This window comes from Camelina sativa, chromosome 7, assembly GCF_030686135.1.
Source record: "Camelina sativa cultivar CO46 ecotype springtype chromosome 7, ASM3068613v1".
In the NCBI taxonomy this organism is placed as follows: Eukaryota; Viridiplantae; Streptophyta; class Magnoliopsida; order Brassicales; family Brassicaceae; genus Camelina; species Camelina sativa.
This window is the reverse complement of record NC_141886.1, coordinates 31238028-31257143: the sequence shown is the minus strand read 5'-3', so window position 1 is coordinate 31257143 and position 19116 is coordinate 31238028. Positions and strand designations below refer to the sequence as shown.

The window sequence follows — 19116 nt, the reverse complement described above, 5'->3', positions numbered from 1 at the left end:
AGGTTCAGATCGCTTTGAGATAAAGATGATTAACACTAACAAGTTTAGATTCCAGAACCCAAAAAATGAAAAAGCGATAAATAAAAAGGATATTGATATGAATACACCATAGCTTTTTTAGACATAATTTCTTAATAAGAATACGTACCAGAGTTAGAAAAGAACCCTCCGTGGGTTTAAATAGCCAAGTTTCTAGACACTAAAACGAGAAGCAAGCATCGAGAGACTAGACAAAAGAGGTGGAGAGTTTAACTAAGATTCCAAAAGTACAGACTCTTTACAAAACACTCATGCAAGCTATTTTTTGAGTGTTTTGATCTCATTCGTCATGTGAGCAATCCCCTCTTTCAGTGTTGCTATCCTGTCTTGCTCAAAATTCCACAGTATCGGAACTGGGTACCGGCCACTTGGGTTGTACTCGTTCAACTCCTCAAGTGCTGTCTTAACCACTTTTTTCACCTCTTCTCCCCACTCTTCTCCCAAATTTTTAAGTCTGCCATCGTCTTCGTCTACCACTTCCTGCAAATCCATAACCATGAATGATCACCAGAAGAATCAAGACATGCAAAACAGGACAGTGAGAGAAAGAGAGAGAGTTAGTAGTGGGAAATAAAACTGAACAAAACAGGACAGTGAGAAACAGAACAAAACCTTAATTTTCTCTCCACTCCCCACTCGTTTGAATGGGTTCCACTCTGAATCTTTTACATTTCTCTGCCATTCAGAGCAGAGCGTCACCTGGTCTTCAACTTTTCCACTCCTCAATCTCCGCTTGCATGATAAATCAAGGAATGGCTTCATATCAATCTCTCCCATTCTCTTAATTCCAATAGTGGATGTTGTTGATTCAACATCATCCGATAAATCACTAAAACCCTACAGTAACAAAAAAAAGAGAGAGACTTTGCATGTAAACCCACACAAAAGCATATCAACGCACTAAAGATTATAGATAGATGTATACATACTCTTTTTAGTTCTTTCCGAGCTTCCTGTAGCTCATCATTGGATTGACGTTCTTTAAGAACAAGGGCTTTGTTCACGTTCTCTAAATCTTCAATCTCCAAACGGTAATCCTCCAACTTCTTTCTCATCTCGTCCATCTTTCTCTCCATCTCCTCTTTGACTTTATTCATTTCTTCTTCTTTGATGCCCTTGATTAGTTTGTGAATCCCTTGAGAAACAACCTTCTCAATCTTTACATTCATTTCTTGTAGTACCCTTTTCTGCTCTTCGTTCAGATCGTTCCTTTCTTTCATATTTCTTTTCTGTTGGGTGGTAGTGGTTTCTTTCATCATCGGTTACTAGGAAACTTTTTTTAGTAAACTGCAATTTTGCATGTAGTAATAACCTTTACCGAGCCGCACAACCAATCAATAAGATTTATCCTACTGCTACGCAATTCCACTGACATACTTTTCTTGAGAAGGACGAGAAACCGACACGTTGTGATCAACAAAACGTCCTCGTCATGCTTGGAAGCAGCGTTCATCTCTCTCCTAGATCTTGGGCTGGTTGTTGGTAATTTTACTACAAACAAGGCCCAACTGTTTCAACTAAGTCCATAACATGTTTATTTGTTTACTCTCTTAGTTAGATCAGTGGCACTCCAAGGGGTTTTCTAATGGTATCTAGCAGGCTCTTCCCTTATATCTTAATGAAATGAGAAGCACTGACTAACAAGAGAGAGGTCGAGAGTTTAATAAAAGATTCCTCGACTAGACTTTAGACTAGAAGAAGAAGACGGACACAACTAAAACGACAGCGTTTTAGTAAGCCTACATACGGTTGTCAATAATAGCCCATTAGTTGACAACGTATAGGCCCAATCAATAAAGTTTTTTTTTAATGGACATAATACATATACTAGTTGGTTCAATTGATAATCTGATACCCGGTCCGGTCTGATTCTGTTATCACTGTCTCAAACTTTTTTTCTTCCGCAAGACCGAAAAAGTCCGAAGCAGATAGAAACGGCAACGTTTTTAGGCAAGGTTGGGGTATCTTTTTTCATCAATCTTTCACATCGATATTGCTTCTAAAAAGTAGTAATATGCATAAAGATTACCAAACCCAATGGCCCATGAGATGAAAAGAGATAAGCCCTACATAAACCGCATTGCTTTTTAGATAGAAATAAACCAGAAATTAAAAAAGAACCCTCCACGGGGTTTAGATAGGTAGCTTAGTTTCAAGATGCAAACAAAACGAGAAGCAATGTGACTAGCAAAACAGGTGGAGAGTTTAATGAAATAGAGATTCCAAAAGAACCAAACACTCATCATGCATGGTCATGGGTATGGGTGCTTGCGTTAGTGAGTTTTGATCAGTGTCGTCAGTTGAGCAATCCCTTCTTTGAGTGTGGCTTTTCTCTCTTGGTTAAAGTTCAAGAGTTCCGGAACTATGTACCGGCCACTTGGGTTAAACTCATTGATTTCCTCGAGTGCCTTCTTGACTGCGTTCTTCACTTCTTCACCCCAATCTTCTTTCAGTTTCTTAAGTTTCGCATCGTCTTCATCCACCACTTCCTGAAAACCATAACAATTTTAACATTCACCAGTGAGAGAGAGAGTTAGTAGTACTAATAGTGGGAAAGAAATTGAACAAAATGGAACATGATCGACAGAACAAAATGGACCGTGATATTTTCTTCAGTCCCCACGTGTTTGAATGGGTGCCACGCTGGATCTTTCAGGTATTCCTCCCATGTCGAGAAAAGCATGTCATGCTGCGCCGCAGCTTTTTCGTCGGAGAATCTCCCCTTACAAGCTTTCACAAAGACCTTTTCGTCTAATTCTCCCATGCGCTTGACTCTGATCGTGGATCTCTCGTCTGATAAATCTCTCAATACCTGCATATATAGGCAAAAAAATAAAGATACTTAAATACAAATACATACATCACGTGAAACCCACCAAAACACGAAAAAAAAAAAAGATATATGATCAAGAAAATATTAGTAGACCCTGATCAATTCACTGCGTGCTTCCTGTATCTCATGATTGCTTTGACGCTCTTTTACGGAGAGGGCCCAGATCACATCCTTTAATCCTTGTACCTCAGCACGTTCCTCTTCCAGCATTTCGTTCATCTCCTTCTTTACCTTCTCCAGCTCTTCCCTTTTCTCCTTCAGCTCTTCACACATTTTGCTCCATGTTATCTTCTGCTCTTCATTCAGGTCCTTCATCTTTTTTTTTTTTTTTTTTTTAAATTATTATTGAAGATTGTTGGGTTGCTTTCAGATCTTCTTCAGCTTTCGTCTTCTGCTTTTATATTGAACCACACAATTAAATAAATGCGAGAGTGATAGGAAGTCGATTCGTTCTGTATTTAAGATTTGTAGTAGTAACGACTAACGATTAGTTTTCTGCATTTAAGATTGTACTAATGATTAGTTTTGTTACTTTGAATGCATTGCATCGTATTAGTCTCAAACTTATCATCTTCTGATAAGATTTTACGTGTATTAATTGCCCTAAACGACCGAAACAATTGGAAACGGAAACGTTTAAGACCAGAGAGATACACATGATGGTATTCTAGTGTACCAATAGAAGGCCCAACAGTTTGCATATTTCATACGCCCAATAATATCATTAATTTAAGTTGACTGTCGAATTAGTGGCAATTTATTTCTTCTGCAAGTTTCACAGTTTGTTAAAGCTTTTGTATTAGAGGATATCTATCACCTATCTCATTTTGTATCCCCCAAATCTATAATATAGTTTCAAAAGAGGAGATGCCGTAGGTGTAGATTGGAGATACAAAATGATAAATACTGACTTAACAAGTCTTTACCAACACTGAACACATCAAATCACAAAAATGGTTAATGACATATTTTCTTTTTGTAGCCACCATCCTGCTTCCTGTAACACAAGAACACAGCCACTTGGGTTTCAATTATAGTCTTTACAACACCCATTGGGGCAAAGCTAACAAGTTCTAATAAAAATGACCATCCCTAATTTTTTTTGTGTATTTATTAGTTTTCTGCATAAGTTTTGGCACATTAAATATACGTCTCAGCGGGCTTTGCTAATGCATAAGCAAGTGTACATGTTTTGGCTTTACTAAAAGCATAAGAGACAAACAGAGTAAGTAATACCTTTCAGGTTCGTTTGCGTTTGAGAGTATCAGTGCTCTGCTTCATCACGTACTCAATCCCTTCTTTGGGTGTGGCTTTTCTTCCTTGTTTGAAATTCCAAAGTTCCGGGACTGAGCAACGGCCAACTGGATTAAACTCATTCAGTTCCTCGAGTGCTGTCCTTACTGCTTTCTTCACCTCAATTCCCCACTCTTCTCTCAGATTCTTAAGCTTCTCATCTCCTTCATCCACCACTTTCTCCCCCAATCCATGCAACAAGCAAGATCATTTACAACATGTGGCAGAGAGAGAGAGAGAGAGAGAGAGAGAGAATCACAACAATGGAGCAAGAAACACATATAACAAACCTTGATTTTGACTCCAATCCGCACGCGTTTGGATGGGTGCCATGGTTGATCCTTGAGGGGTTCTTGCCATTTCGAGTAAAGCATACCAAATTGAGCCATAGCAGATTCGACGCCTTTGAATCTCTGCATACATACTTTCATGAACGGTTTCACATTTGTTACTCCCATCCTCTTCAATCCAATCGTGGTCTGATGGTCACCTGAAAAATCTTCAAATCCCTGCAGGGAAGTTAAAAAACATTCATATGAAACCCACAATACACACACAAAACATGTAAAAAACTCAAACTTAAAGAATACAAAAGATGTTATTACCCTAATCAATTCTTTGCGTGCTTCTTGAATCTCATCGTTGATTTTACGTTCTTTTATAACGAACGTCTTCTCAAGATTTTCATTCATCTCTTTCAGTTTTTTCTCCATCTCTCCCTTTAGCTTCTCCTCCAGCTCCCCCTGCAATTTTTTCTCATGTACCATCTCCTTCCAAACTTTCATCACATCTTCGTACATAGCTCTCTTTCTCTTCAACTCTTAGTTCACCTTCGGCCTGTGATTTGTTGTATATATTATGATGATCTCTCTCCAAAAGCTTTAAAGACCAATGAAACTCCGCATGTACTGATGTACAAATAGTACTACAATCTTTTAATGAGCCGCACAATCTTAATTACTACAAGCGGCTAGCGAAAGAAGTCGTCTGGATTTTAAGATTATTTTGTTTTTCCAAGTAAAGACCTTTTCCAATCAATCAATTAGTTGCATTGACGCTTCGTTACTCAATTTACGTTGGGGTAATTAGTTTCTTTATTATTATGGGCTAGTACCAAAAAAAACACAATGGCCTGGCTGGGCATGTATTTTATTTTTCTTGCAATTTAATTTGAAAGCCTTTAGTAAATACCTTTTTCCTTCTTTTTTTTTTTTTTTTGTAATTACCAGACGTTTAACCAAAATATGTGAGGAAAAACGACTAAACATGGTAATCTAGTGGACAACAGAAGGCCCATTAATTTAACATATTGCGGAGGCCCAATATTGCTTAGTTTTCACTCAGTTACCGGTTTGTTGAACGTCAACTGATCGAACCATAATTCGATGTCTGGTCCGGTAAACTGATTTGTTTGGATATTGTGGGAACGCGGTCGAATTACCGCCGGAAGCTTCGCCGCTGAGGCTCTAAAGCTTTTCCACTTAAGGAGAGAGAACAAAACTCGAGTTACTCACTACAATGATGATTGTTCACTGAATCATCAAAGAAGAAGAAATTTGCGTAACTTTCTTTACGCCGGAAGTTTCAGGTTTTCAACAGATTAGCTTGACCTAAGTTTTAAAGTTAGGGGCTTTTCTTATTTTACCAATCTATTTAATCGCAAAATGATGACGATGTCGTCAAAGCACATTATAAAAAAGTCAAGCCAGGGGTTTTGGATTAGATCGTTGTTGTTCCCGTCTAACTCAAAAAAGCTTCTTCTTTTTTTTTTTGTTGGTTCAGTTTCTTGCGACTCCTTAAACACGATGAAATTGGCGTCGAGCTTGGTTCCTCATCAATGGCGTCTCTTAACATCACCACAGGATTGCCTACAAGCTTTCATTTTCTCCACAGGTACCTATTTCTTTAATCTATTCCTCCAATCATTGATCTTTGTCATCCATGGCTTTCGTTTTTCTCCTCTTCTTACTCTCTCTCTCTCTCACTCTTCTTCAGCCAACACCACAAAGTCTCGCACTTTCTGGTCTCCAACCTTGCGTCAATGTCGGAATCTTCAGACGGCTGTTTCTCCAATCGTCAGTTCAAGCTACTTGCCCACTTCCTACATTACTCAGAAGCAGATTGAAATCCCTACCTCCCCGGTATATATATACATACATTCCCCCTTTAGAACCCTTGTTTTACTCTCACAAGTTTCGAGCTTTTGGTTTCCAGTTTGATTAATCCCAAAAACGAATTCGGATTTGGTTTTGCAGGAAAAACAAGCGCCACCAGTGCAGGAAGGTTTGGGTGCTTTTCAAAAGCTCCCCATGGTGATGCCATCTATTGATTTATATTGTTCTGCACTCAGAAAGTCCAAAAGAGTTCAACCAACCAAAGGTAAATTTGATTCTTTATCTTATTGTTCTTGTTCTCACATTCACTCTTTCAAACTATTTAACAGAGTCTTCATCCACTTTTGGTCTCAGGCATTGCTAATATTGCGAAGCGAGAAAGAAATAGAGGTGCTAAGCAGCTTGATGCATTCATGAAGGTGAGTTCATTGCATCCTTCGCTGTGTTTCCCTGGTTGAAATTTTGATATGTTAGTTGTCTTACCAAATCAGAAACTGCGCTTTTTATTTAAGGAATTGGCTCTACCTTTAAAAGGATACATGGAAAGTTTCCCGAGAAAGAGACTGTTACATCCATATGAAAGGTCTCTTATTGAGTTGACACTTGGTGAAGGCAAGTATGAGGAGGTATCTATTATGCACGCCCTCTAAGTCTGTCATTCAGCTCCCCTGCAACTGATTTTAGCATAGGCTTATATATTAAGTTTTTAGGTGTTAGGAAAAGTTGATGTTCTGAGGAAGAAGGTTCTATCTGTTGGGAAAGAACATGCTTCTCTCTGTGCTAAGGTCAGACTCTTCACTTCTTTATCTCATATACTGTAGATACTGATTGGTAGTGCATCAGTATAGGCCTTATAAGCTTCACAACTATCCATTGTTCCATCTTATTCTATCATATATCAGTGTAGAAAAAATTAAACATCTTTCATTGTCTTTTGCAGGCTTTGTCAAAGAAAGAAGCAGAGGAACGCTTGAGCGAAGGTGTGGAGAAGCTTGAATTGGTTTTCCAACAACAAGGGAGAGCTGTTGATGATTTGCTAAGTATAGCGAAGGTTCCTTGCTAGAATCTTTTGTTTGTCTCTTCCAGTAGTTTGACCGATTTGACTTAGTTATCAGAACTGTATGTATGAAAAGAGTTGCGCGTTTTGCAGGTTTTGAGGGCTATGCCAGTTGTTGACTTGGAAATGCCAACTCTTTGCCTTGTCGGAGCACCAAACGTTGGGAAATCATCGTTGGTCCGCATTCTTTCAACAGGGAAGCCTGAGGTTTGCCTTATGTGCCAATCTTTATATATATGTCATAAAACTTGCATCGTGTATACTTATGATGTGGTTGTGTTGTCAGATATGCAATTATCCTTTTACTACCAGAGGAATTCTGATGGGTCACATCGTTTTGAACTACCAACGATTTCAGGTTAGGCTACTTCCTCTGTTTTGTGACTTTTGTTCTACTCACATTAATGCCTCATGGTTTAAATTACTAATCATCCCGCCTTACAGGTGACAGACACCCCTGGGCTTCTTAGGAGATGTGATGGTAAATTCTAGTTGCTACAAACTCTCTCATAGATGCATATGATATCATGATATTTGATTAAGTCTTGATTGTTAGTTTTTTTTGGTCATTACAGAGGATAGGAATAATCTGGAGAAGTTAACTCTTGCTGTACTCACTCATCTTCCAACTGCGGTTCTATATGTTCATGATCTAACTGGAGAATGTGGGACTTCTCCTTCCGATCAGGTATTTAGTAAAAACACAAATTCTTATGGTCATTGCATCATGTGTGCATATCTGAAGAAGACAGAACATGTGTGTATGTCAAATAAACGGGTTTGATATTTTCTGATTCAGTTGTGTATTTGTTTGGAGGGCATTGCAGTTTCGAATTTATAAAGAGATGAAAGAGAGGTTTAAGGATTACCTGTGGATTGATGCTGTGTCCAAATGCGATCTGCTGGGAGGCTCGCCGGTGATCTATGCCAAAGAAGACAGAAGCAGCGATGACGCGGAAATCATTAAGTACCGGGAAACAGGACCTGATGAATCAATTCATGTCTCGGTGAAAACAGAACAAGGTCTCAGTGAGGTATGAAGCTTACCAGAAATATTGATGTCGAAAGAAAGCAAGAGTATGTTTTAAGTGGTCTGTTTCTCTATTATATGGCTTGCAGCTAAAGAGCAAAGTGAAGGAAGTACTGAGCAATGAGATGGAAAAGATCAAAAGTGGAGAAAAGGTTGATCAAAGCGGAGAAAAAGTTGATCAAAGTGTTGGTAGTTGATCGATAGAGACTTTGCCCATTTTTATCTTTTTCACATTGATGTCTCATTTGTTTTTAATATACTTAAATAGGGATTTAAACAAACCTAAATGCATTAAATATCAAATCATGAATCATTGATGATTGTGTATATATATAGAAAATAAAGTAATAATAGCTACTAAGAGAAATTGAGAAATAAAATAAAATTTTAAATAACGTATCTATGTGTATATGTATTAACGCCAAGTGTTTCTGCTGCATCTTCGGATGCTTCTAAACTCTGAAGTTTTTAAATCAAGTCCGACTCTGTCTCCTTGTCAGCCTCAAAAATAGCCTCTCTCTCTCTCTCTCTCTCTCGATTCTCTCACGTAAGTTGTGAGGTTTCGTCGATTCTTTGTTTCCTGCCCTTAAGTTAGAACTTGGATTTTGATAGCTCACTCATGTGTTGTTTGCTTCTTTTGTAAATGAATATGATGTAAAAGCTCTGTGTTACAGGCTGCCCACTTACTAAGACGGATACCCATAAAATATGGATAGATCATCATCATCATCATCTGTTCCAGTCGAAAATGTTGATTGGATCAGTACACTACCCGATGATTTATTGCTCATGATCTTATCAAGACTGTCCACAGAAGAAGCGGTAAGGACGAGCGTTGTGTCCAAACGATGGGAACATGTGTGGAAGCACATGTCTCATCTAGTTTTTGACATGCAAAAGAAGTTTACCGATTCTAACGTTACCCTCGATGTTTCGAATCGTGTTGCTACACTGATGACCAAGGTTCCCTTCTCTCAAATTCTCTTCTTCTTCTTCTTCTTCCTTCCTTCTTGTCCATGTGTTTTAAATCATTTTTTCTTTTTGTTTCTCAAGATTATTAACAATCACCGTGGACATCTAGAGAGTTGTGTAATCGACAATTACACAAGCGAGATGCTTAATACTTGGATTCAATCGCTCACCGGTGTGAGGCAGACCAAGCATCTCACACTTGGACACCGTTTTGGACTAGAGAAGTGGCCAATAAGTCCCGAATTCCCACAAGACTCATTCTCATTGTCAAGCCTCATATCACTCTCGCTATCGTCATTCATATTCAGAACCTCGCATTCCTTCAACAACTGCCAAAATCTCATGACCCTCAAACTCTCATGTACGTACGCCCGTGATGTTGGAGTCTTTAACAGAATCCTCGCATCTTGCCCTTCCCTAGAGGTGCTTGTACTAGGCATCGGTTGCACCAAAAAGAGTGGTACTTTGAAGATTGACAACAAAAGATTAAAGCTCTTGAAAGTATCATCACGTTGCAGTGAGATTGATGGCATTAAAGTGTCATCACCTAGTTTGCATATCCTCGTTATCGTTGAAAGTCTCTCATGTGGGAGATATAACTTTGACCTCAAGTCTCCTCTACTCCAGTTTAATAGAAACATGGCAAGGTTAAGCTTGCCTCACGTCAGCTACAACATATCACAGGTACATATATATATATATAACACGCATCCCTATGTGTAGTCAATAATGTATTTTAGAAATATACGTACAGAAGGAACTAATGGTGTGTGATGTACATGATTAAGGAGGAAAATTGCAAAGGGCATGAAGAATATGTGGTAAACTCATGTGGTGCGTTGTTGAGAGGATGGCGTGCATTCATGTCAGTGAGTGTAGATTTAATGAATCCAAGAGAAGTTGCGAGGTTAAGACAAGTCTTACTTGTATGCACTGTTCCAATGACTGAGCTTGAGCTAATATTTAAGGTATGTTACATTCATTCTTCTGAGTCATGACTAGCAAGTCTTAATCTTTTTTTTTTTTTTTTTTTTTTAAATTTAAAGATATAGTATAATTAATATAAGTTGAGTTGGTATATGTGGAGAATAACAATGCTCCGAGGGAAGAAGTTGGTAAGGACAAGATGTGGAGTGAGAATATCAAAGAGCCGTTCCCAAATGCTAAATTTCGCGTGGATTCTTTGTGGATGTATAACTTCAGCGGTTCAGAGGAAGACTTTGCTTTGGTGTCGTGTTTGATTAGGCAAAGGAATCTGAAAAGAAATATAATGATCAAGACAACGTGGTTTCCTGATAGAAAGAAATTGGAGATAGAAACGGCTGTGGCTAAGCTACAAGCACTCAAAGCGAAAGATCAATGGGCGCTTAGCATCAAATGTTTCTGATGTTAGACTTTTTTTGGTTCCCCCCCCCCCCCCATCTTTCCAAACTAATTAATTATCTAGAGATAAACGATTCTTAGTAATAAACACCCCCACCCTGTCACTAATTCTAAGTATTAGTCTCTCCTAGTTGATATTACAGCTATTTTTTTTGTTCCTCTTATTGGTAGGCATACATATATATTCCTTCTGTATCATAAAAAATGATTTTCTATAATTTTTTTTATTGTATCACAAAAATTGATTTTCTATATACTTTAATCAATTAATGGTAAAAAAATTGTGAATTTCAAAAATCAATGAGAATTTAAAAGTTTGAAAGATTACTATTGGTATTATAAAAATATGTTATTATAAATAAAGATTGCATTTATAGCTAAACAAATTTTTTTAAAAAATTTATGTAAAAATACTAAAACATCATTTATTGTGATATACAATAAGGAGTATTTATTTTTGTCTTAGCAATAATGATATATCTGATTAAAAATAAAGGAGCAATAATGAAAAAAAATTACAAAAAAGAAAACTACTAAATTGTGACGCAGAAAAAAAGGAACGATCCTAATAATAAATAATAAAGAATTTAGAATTTGTACTCAGAAAAACAAGAGAACTTGTGGAGAAAAAAAAAATTAAAAAGAAAAGAAAAGAGAGGAAAATTAAAAAAAAAAATCGGTATAATAAATAATAATATTATCTTCTTCCTCTTCTTTCTTCTTCTCCTTCCATCATTACCCTTAAACGATAAACCACGGCCACATCCTCCTCTGAAATCCTAGCCACGTCAAATCGCCGCCTTCTCTTCCCATCTTCTACCTCGGGTTTGATTATCAGGTTCGATTCACGAAACATCACCGCCCGTTGTTTATGTCAATTTCTTGGGTCATTTGTTTAAAAATTGAATATTTGATTTGGTTTTACGGCAGATTTTGATGAAACCAGATCGGGTCTACCTCTAGATCCGTTCTAGGTTTATCTTGGATTTTGCACCGTCTTATCAATCCTCATCATCTTCATCCTCATCAATCCAGATGCTCCTCAGATTCTTCTTAATCATTGATAGACATGTCTCTGTTTCTGAAAGACGATTCTATCCAAATCCGCGAAGTCTGGAACGATAACCTCGAAGAAGAAATGGATCTGATCCGAGACGTCGTCGACGATTTCCCTTACGTCGCCATGGACACCGAGTTCCCAGGTATCGTCGTCCGACCCGTCGGTACTTTCAAATCCAACGCCGATTACCACTACGAGACCTTAAAGACAAACGTCAACATCCTCAAGATGATTCAGCTCGGCCTCACCTTCTCCAACGAGCAAGGTGACCTCCCAACCTGTGGAACCAACAACAAGTACTGCATCTGGCAATTCAATTTCCGAGAATTCGATCTCGATTCCGATATCTTCGCTGTCGATTCCATCGAGCTTCTCAAACAATCAGGCATCGACTTGGCGAAGAACACGCAAGACGGGATCGATTCCAAGAGATTCGCTGAGCTTCTCATGTCCTCAGGGGTTGTGTTGAACGAAAACGTGCATTGGGTCACGTTCCACAGCGGATACGATTTCGGATACTTGCTGAAGCTGTTGACTTGCCAGAACCTGCCTGATTCGCAGACGGACTTCTTCAAGCTGATCAACGTTTATTTCCCGACGGTGTACGATATTAAACACTTGATGAAGTTCTGCAACAGCCTTCACGGTGGTTTGAACAAGCTTGCTGAGTTGCTTGAAGTTGAGAGAGTTGGGATATGTCACCAAGCTGGTTCGGATAGTTTGCTCACGTCTTGTACTTTCAGAAAGCTCAAGGAGAATTTCTTCGTTGGTCCTTTGCAGAAATATTCTGGTGTTTTGTATGGATTAGGTGTTGAAAATGGTCAGGTTGCTATCTAAAACAGAAAGAAATGAAATCACAATAAAAAAAAAAATTCCTTATAAACTATTATGTCTCTTCTTCTTCTTCTTCTTGCATGATCACAAAATCGGATCCATAACGCTCAAGATTAGGATTTAGTAGCTAGTACGATCACTGTTTGTGTAAGTATCGACTATCGAGAATTAGCTTTCAGAGTATTGGATTAGCTTTCGAGCGGCTGTGTCTATTATAAGATCTTCCCCATCCGTAGTCTCGGAGGGGTTCATATTGTTTTGGAGAAAAAAAATAATTCATAACAAAAGAAAAAAGCTAAGAGAGGTTGTTATATACTATATTCATCTTTGTTTTTTTTTTTTTTTTTTTTTTTTCTTTTTTTTTTTTGTCAATCATACGCCATTCATTAAGATAACGGATCAAGATACAAACTTACCCCTATGGAAAGCCAATCATAACTCGGTAACCTTACATGGGAAAAAGATGGTTCACGGGTGTTTGTTCTACCGAAACAATAGACCCGGACAAAATAAAAAGATAAACTTAAACTAATACAGAACATAAGACAGATCATAAGACATAGGGACCAAACCCAATAAGATAACACCAACCCGAAATAGATAGGCCACTCAATAAGACAAAAGACACGCCAAAAGCTTGCCATCATCTGTGTTGAAGGAGAATGCCACACGAGAAGCAAGAGTCTTCGTGTAGTTTTGATGAGTCCTCCTTGCGTCGAAAGTGTCGTGACACTGGATACCTGAAAAGGGAGACCACAAGTAGGACGAGAGATAACTCCCGCGAAACAGCCACACCATGCCAACAAGATCTTGTAAACCGAGAGCGAAGAGTCATAGCACGTGACCTCTATCGCCGTCCCAACGTTACCTCCACCTTCAATGTCCACATGAATGGAGGGGATCGTCTTACTCTCCAAACCAGAGGATGAGGATATGAGCATCTCCTTGTGAAAGTTCATGTATCGTTGGTAAGAGAAGTCTCCACCCACTGAAATTTGACCCACTCTTCTGCTCTTCATAATGAAGGATAGATTCCCAAACGCTTGCCAAATTGATAGAAACACGATGTAAGCCATACTCCTGATCATAATATAACCTAGCAAGGACGTAATCCACTTCCCTACTAGTCGACGAGGATGAACAATAGCCCTCGCCCCTTGACGGTATGTGATCAATGGTCTCACGCTGGAGGTTCGGGGGAGTTACGGGACTCCTCCGGACCATCTGATGGCTTCTTTGTTCTAGAGACTTTCTTCTTCTTGGGATCCTTTACCTCCTCAGGGTGAGGGACAACATTATCTTGACTTGTTCCTTTGCTTTTCACGGCTGCTCTCGGCGGGACTCCACGGTGTTTAGGTGAAGTCTTCTGATAGGCTTTCATCTTCCTTGAAATAGCCATAGTCACCTTTGGGCTCTTAGGGATCTTAGCAGTTAGATCCACTAAACCAACATTCTGAGATGGACCTAAAAAATCTTTCTTCGGCCCATTAGCTTTCTTTGTTCCCTTTCCACGACCTTTTGCCGGAGACTCCATCCGTTTACTTGTTGGAGATTGAGACATAACTGGAGCTACATCTAATTGGTAATTGATTGGGACAAATGGATCTGTTACTGTTCTCTCCAGACTCTCCTCTGTCGGATTCATTGCTTCATTCTGCAGCTCAGCCTCCAAATCTTCCCCAAGTAGATCATCTTCCTCTAACAGCCCATCTAGGATCATCTCCTTTTCAAAATCCTTCATGAACTTGATTTGTTCTTCTGTCAAATCCTGGTCTGGTCCCGGATCCGCGAGTTTCTCCCAATCCAAAATAGGTGATGTTGGATCGGGGATAGGCTGCTCATCGTCGCAAGCTTGGTTCACTTCCCCACCATCATCTTGATTATGGTTTGTATCCACAATGGGCGCCTGATTCCTGGGTTCATCAAATGCTTGTCTAGGATAGCTTTTACGTCTTGTAGTAAGTACTTCATCGCCATTAAGGAGAGGAGCAATAGTTCTGGATCCCGAACCAAATTCGAAATTTGGTGGGATATCATCGGTTACATGCCTATCATCGTCTGACCAAGTATCGTCCATAGGTTCAATCATCTTCCCTTTCCCTTTGTCTAGCAGGTTGGGATCCGACTGGTTTGGGACTGCTTGATGGCGAGATGGACGACGAGAGTTTCTCCAGTTCTCAAGACTGGGATCATCCCTCGTTAGTGAGCGAATTCTCAACGGGATTCTCTTCTCCTGAAAGCGGAGTAGTGATTCTCTGCATCTTCGCGACGGTAAGATCTAAGATTCTCTGCATATTTTCTGTTTGTCGGTTCTATTCTTCTTTTTCTTGAGCCTGAGGATGATTGGGTTGAGTTCTCTCTAGGCTGGGAAATGTCATGTGGGATTCCATTTTCTATTCTTCTCCAGATGGAGGAACGGTGCTCATCTCTCCTTGATTTCTCAGATGGGTACTGGAGGTGACGGCACACCTGCTGACGAGGTGGAGGTGCAACCTGTTGAAGTAGTCGTGAAGCTTGACCTCTTACATATCCAAACTCGGATCTTGTATTGGGGTGTCTAACACGACCATTGGCAGCATCATGAGAGCTATCAGCATCTCTGAGCTCAATTCCCCTTCGAGTATTTTTTTGGTAGTTGGAGGCAGGTCGACGATCTCCAATGGCAGCCTCTGCGACTCTTCTCTCTTTATTGAGGATTCTTTGGTCCTCTGAAAGGTGAGGACAGTCTCTTTCTTCATGTGATATCATGGAACAAGTAAAACAGTAGCGAATTAGCTTCTCATAAGTGAGAGAGACGGAAATCTCGTCTCCATTATCAAGAACAACCTTCTTAACGAATTTCAGGGGTTTTGTGACGTCCACCGAGACCAGTACTCGTGCATCTTTGACATCCACCTCCATCAACTGACCAAGAGTTTCACCGATGCCTCTGAAATCTTCATCCACCCAACACCGAAGGGGGAGACCTCTAATCTTTATCCAAAAGGTAACACAATTTAAAAGATCTTCTTGAAAGTTTAGCTCCCATCTTTCAAGAGAGAAAGTCCATTTGTTAAAATGGTACGGTTTTTTTTAAGAACTTTATGCAGATCTTCTTCCGTCTCAAAGTTAAAGTGGAACCTGTCGTTGCCCAAGTCAAAACCTCTTACACGGCCTGCTAAGTCCCAAATTCTATTGCTTGGCATGAGTGCCAGAAAAGCTTCTATGCTTCGTCCTCCAGAGTGAAAGATTCTGCCAACCTGGGTCAAGCGGAATCGATTGATGAGGGCGGAGTTGTTCAGTATTGGGAGTCTAACTGGCTCATCCTCCTCTAGTGAGGGAGAGTTCAGACTAGGATTCACGTTCTCTTTGGAGTTCTTCATCTAACCCGATGGAGTTAGGGAAAAAGTGAGTTGATACACACCTGAAGATGGGATGTTTTGTTACTGAAAAAAGTCAAAGCGGCTCCGAATCTTTTGCAAAAGGAAGGTAAGAGGTAAAATTGTGGGGGTTTGGAAGAGGTTTGACTGCAATAAGGATGTGACTTAGATCTAGGGGAAGGAAAGAACCCAACATGTATGTTGGAAACAGGGGGACACCATCACATTAACCATAAGATAAAAGAAGAATTGCTTGTTTAAGGTAGTTTATGGTAGGTGAGATCTGTATCAATTTGAAACAATTACTTCTTTTGGTCTTTCCTTGATAGTAGTGCTTGAGAGAGAAGACTTCTCATAGAGAGAGAAAAATCGAGCGTAAATTTTTCAGTTAATTTGGATTTACTCATCTTTGTTTTAAGAGGCGCTACGTGTCGTTTTTGCATTGGCCAAAAAAAATAATACAAAAGGGAATTTTTTTTTATGGGAAGCTCGATTTTTATTTACTTTCGTTTCTTTCTCTTTCTCTGGCGATCATAGTCCCGAAACAAGAAAAGATGGAATTTGGAATCGAAGGATCAGGAATCAAGCAAAGGTGTAGCGGAGGCGATTGACTCGGCGGAGGCCAATCGCGATAGATAAAATCTGCTAAAACCTTAAATAGCTTCACTGCCGTTTGTTATTCTTTTTCCGCGCCGTGTTCTCTATAATCTCAGGTGAAGGCTTCTTCGATTTGAACTTTGTTTTCCTAAAAAATCTTTTAAGATTTATCTCTATCTTCCGTTGTTTCCGTTCTATCGTGCACCATAGATGAGACAGGGACTGACCAGAATTAGTCAGGATTTAATGGGTTTTCTTAATTGTAATTGAATTGTTTGATTAGTTTAGGTGATAAGGATCAAAATGGAGCTCAGTTCAGAAAAGTTAATTGGGAAATCTGCGAAAACTGCTGCTAAAATCGAAAAGGTAAGTTTACTCCTTCATTCAACTCTGTGTGGATCTTGTTTGACAAACAATGTTTGTCCTTTTTTTAGCTATCAAGTCTTTTTTAGCTATCAAATATGAGTCACTTTTTTTCAAGCCTTTTCATGGCTTGAATGACCTGGTTTTTCATGTTTTGCTGTCTTTGTTATCCTTTATTTGCTTTTCAAAACCTTCTTTATGTTATTTTCATAATGTTTTGCTCTTTCTGATATTTCAGAATCAATAAAGGTAACAAATGAAGCCTTTTTCTCACCTTTATGGATTTTGCTAGAAGGATCTCTGTTACACTTGCATTAAGAAAAAAATTGATTTAGTGCAGTTAGAATCATAATCACATAAAATCATTTTGATTCCCAACTTGATTTTGAATGTCTTAGGTGGCATCAAAAACTGAGTCAAACAAAAATGCAGGCAACGCTATCCTATATGAATGCGTTCAAACGATAATGAGCATTGAAGAAAATGGTGGCTTACGAGTCCTTGCAATCAATATCTTGGGAAAATTCTTGTCCAACCGAGAAAATAACATCAGGTTTTTATCGAGTGCCACCATTGTTTGAGTTTTCTGTAACCTTATCTCTTGACATCTTACTATTGATCAACAGTAATCTTTCAATTTTTATTTGCTATAATACCGATAATTATTGATTCACTCAATTATGTCTAGTTTTCCGTGATTCTTTTTTTGTTTTTGTTTTTTTTTTCTGCTTGAAGGAGTAACTCTTATAAAGATAAAATAAACCAAACCTTTTGACAGTATTGTGTATGGATGTGGAAGTACAAATATGTGACCTTTGAGTGAGTATACATTGAGAACAAAACAATGTTTGTCCCTTTTTCAGCCTTTGTGACAAGATCAAACGTTTATCTTCAGAATGTGGTTACTTTATCTAAATTAGAAACCATTTTGTTCAGATGATAAGTTTCTTTATCTGCTTTGGCTATGTTTACTTTTGATTTTCTCTTGAATTTTGCTTTGACACCTGGAATGTGCAGTGTTAAGATATTGTGAATGGAGCTACTGACGTTGAAGGGGCTCCAGAGGATACTAAGATAGACCAAGGAGACGACAAAACTGCAGAAGGTATACTCTTTGCCTTTGTTTCTGGTTGATACTTTCTTGTATTGCTCCATAGCATGTTTTGTTTTGAGATGCTTCCAAGGAACTGCGTAATCTTGTGCTGACCTATGCTCCAACTTGGGTTCTGTTTCTTTGTTCTCTCTCTCAGGACAGAAATTGATTGGTATCCTGGAAAATGCTTAACTTAGAAGATTCTTAAGAAGAAGCCTAAGAAAGGTGCGAAGAATGCTAAGCCAATTACCAAGACTGAAGATTGTGAAAGCTTCTTCAACTTCTTCAATCCTCACCAAGTTCTTGATGATGACGAAGACATTGATGAGGACAGTGTATGATATCATTTGGTTCCAAAACATACCTTGTTTTGAATATGTTTGATCAAAATTTCTTCTAAAGCTTAATGTTCTTGGTGCAGGCTGAGGAACTTCAGAATCTGATGGAACAAGACTATAACATTGGGTTCGTATTCTTGAATAAAAACTCTTTCAGTCTAATACTTTTCCGTTTATCTTTTTACCTACTGCATAAAAGCGTGAGCTAGCATCTTTTATTGTGAAGTTATACATTTCTTAATATCTGATTAAAGTATTCCTTGCTTACTGCAGTTCTACGATCCGGGAGAAGATTATACCTCATGCTGTCTCATGGTTCAATGGTGAGGCTATTGAGGGAGAGGAGTTTGAAATAGACAATGGTGATGAAGATGATATTGATGAAGACGAAGATGAGGATGAAGAAGATGATGAGGATGAGGAAGAAGAAGAAGACGACAAAGATGAGGAGGAAGAAGTAAGCAAGACCAAAAAGAAGGTCCTGTACTGAATTCCTCTGTTTTTTTTTGGTACCTTCTTGTCATGAAATTACTTTGAGGTTGGTTACTAATTTTTTGAAATTGTTCATCATAAACAATCAAAAGTTTCCTATTAATCCTTATATGTTTAAACATTTAAACTATTTCTATTCTATTTAAAAATTTTAAATTTAAAAAAACTATATTTTTAAAAATAAGAGACCCAAATTTAGATTATACCATTGGAGGAGATAATTTTAATTAAGAGATCAAAGATTCTTATTTTTTAAAAA

General features: G+C 38.6%; 5 protein-coding genes, 1 long non-coding RNA gene and 1 pseudogene across 7 annotated transcripts; 4 read left to right on the top strand and 3 right to left on the bottom strand.

Annotated features, from left to right (window-relative positions):
* Positions 1-153: 153 nt before the first annotated feature.
* LOC104703355 (factor of DNA methylation 5-like) lies at positions 154-1626 on the bottom strand. Its single transcript, XM_010419362.3, has 3 exons — positions 969-1626; positions 652-876; positions 154-519 (listed from the first exon to the last, which is right to left on the bottom strand). The coding sequence occupies exons 1-3, from the start codon at positions 1296-1298 to the stop codon at positions 298-300; spliced, it is 777 nt and encodes a 258-aa protein (XP_010417664.2). The 5' UTR covers positions 1299-1626; the 3' UTR covers positions 154-297.
* Positions 1627-2032: 406 nt separating this feature from the next.
* Positions 2033-3154, bottom strand: LOC104705091 (factor of DNA methylation 5-like). The gene is made up of 3 exons (XM_010421079.2): positions 2966-3154; positions 2639-2851; positions 2033-2528 (listed from the first exon to the last, which is right to left on the bottom strand). The coding sequence occupies exons 1-3, from the start codon at positions 3143-3145 to the stop codon at positions 2313-2315; spliced, it is 609 nt and encodes a 202-aa protein (XP_010419381.2). The 5' UTR covers positions 3146-3154; the 3' UTR covers positions 2033-2312.
* Positions 3155-4111: 957 nt separating this feature from the next.
* Positions 4112-4932, bottom strand: LOC147941909 (factor of DNA methylation 5 pseudogene; annotated as a pseudogene).
* Positions 4933-5507: 575 nt separating this feature from the next.
* On the top strand, positions 5508-8679 carry LOC104703354 (uncharacterized). 2 transcript variants are annotated; one of them, XM_010419360.2, is made up of 14 exons: positions 5508-5753; positions 5948-6058; positions 6161-6306; positions 6421-6544; positions 6634-6698; positions 6792-6905; positions 6990-7064; positions 7220-7330; positions 7430-7543; positions 7623-7694; positions 7781-7817; positions 7912-8024; positions 8164-8370; positions 8456-8679. In XM_010419360.2, exons 2-14 carry the CDS (start codon positions 5971-5973, stop codon positions 8561-8563), a joined length of 1374 nt encoding a protein of 457 aa, XP_010417662.1. In that variant the 5' UTR covers positions 5508-5753; positions 5948-5970; the 3' UTR covers positions 8564-8679. The 2 variants fall into 2 exon arrangements, with proteins under 2 accessions (XP_010417662.1, XP_087315953.1); XM_087459827.1 differs by having other exon boundaries at positions 5530-5787.
* A 46-nt stretch (positions 8680-8725) lies between these two features.
* LOC104705089 (F-box protein At1g80960-like) lies at positions 8726-10971 on the top strand. The gene is made up of 5 exons (XM_087459828.1): positions 8726-8913; positions 9041-9329; positions 9420-10022; positions 10127-10306; positions 10426-10971. Exons 2-5 carry the CDS (start codon positions 9075-9077, stop codon positions 10723-10725), a joined length of 1338 nt encoding a protein of 445 aa, XP_087315954.1. The 5' UTR covers positions 8726-8913; positions 9041-9074; the 3' UTR covers positions 10726-10971.
* A 300-nt stretch (positions 10972-11271) lies between these two features.
* On the top strand, positions 11272-12664 carry LOC104703352 (putative CCR4-associated factor 1 homolog 6). The gene is made up of 2 exons (XM_010419359.2): positions 11272-11559; positions 11652-12664. The coding sequence occupies exon 2, from the start codon at positions 11791-11793 to the stop codon at positions 12616-12618; it is 828 nt and encodes a 275-aa protein (XP_010417661.1). The 5' UTR covers positions 11272-11559; positions 11652-11790; the 3' UTR covers positions 12619-12664.
* Positions 12665-18184: 5520 nt separating this feature from the next.
* On the top strand, positions 18185-18891 carry LOC147941908 (uncharacterized). Its single transcript, XR_015562583.1, has 2 exons — positions 18185-18492; positions 18639-18891. It is a non-coding gene; the product is annotated as an uncharacterized LOC147941908 (long non-coding RNA).
* Positions 18892-19116: the final 225 nt, after the last annotated feature.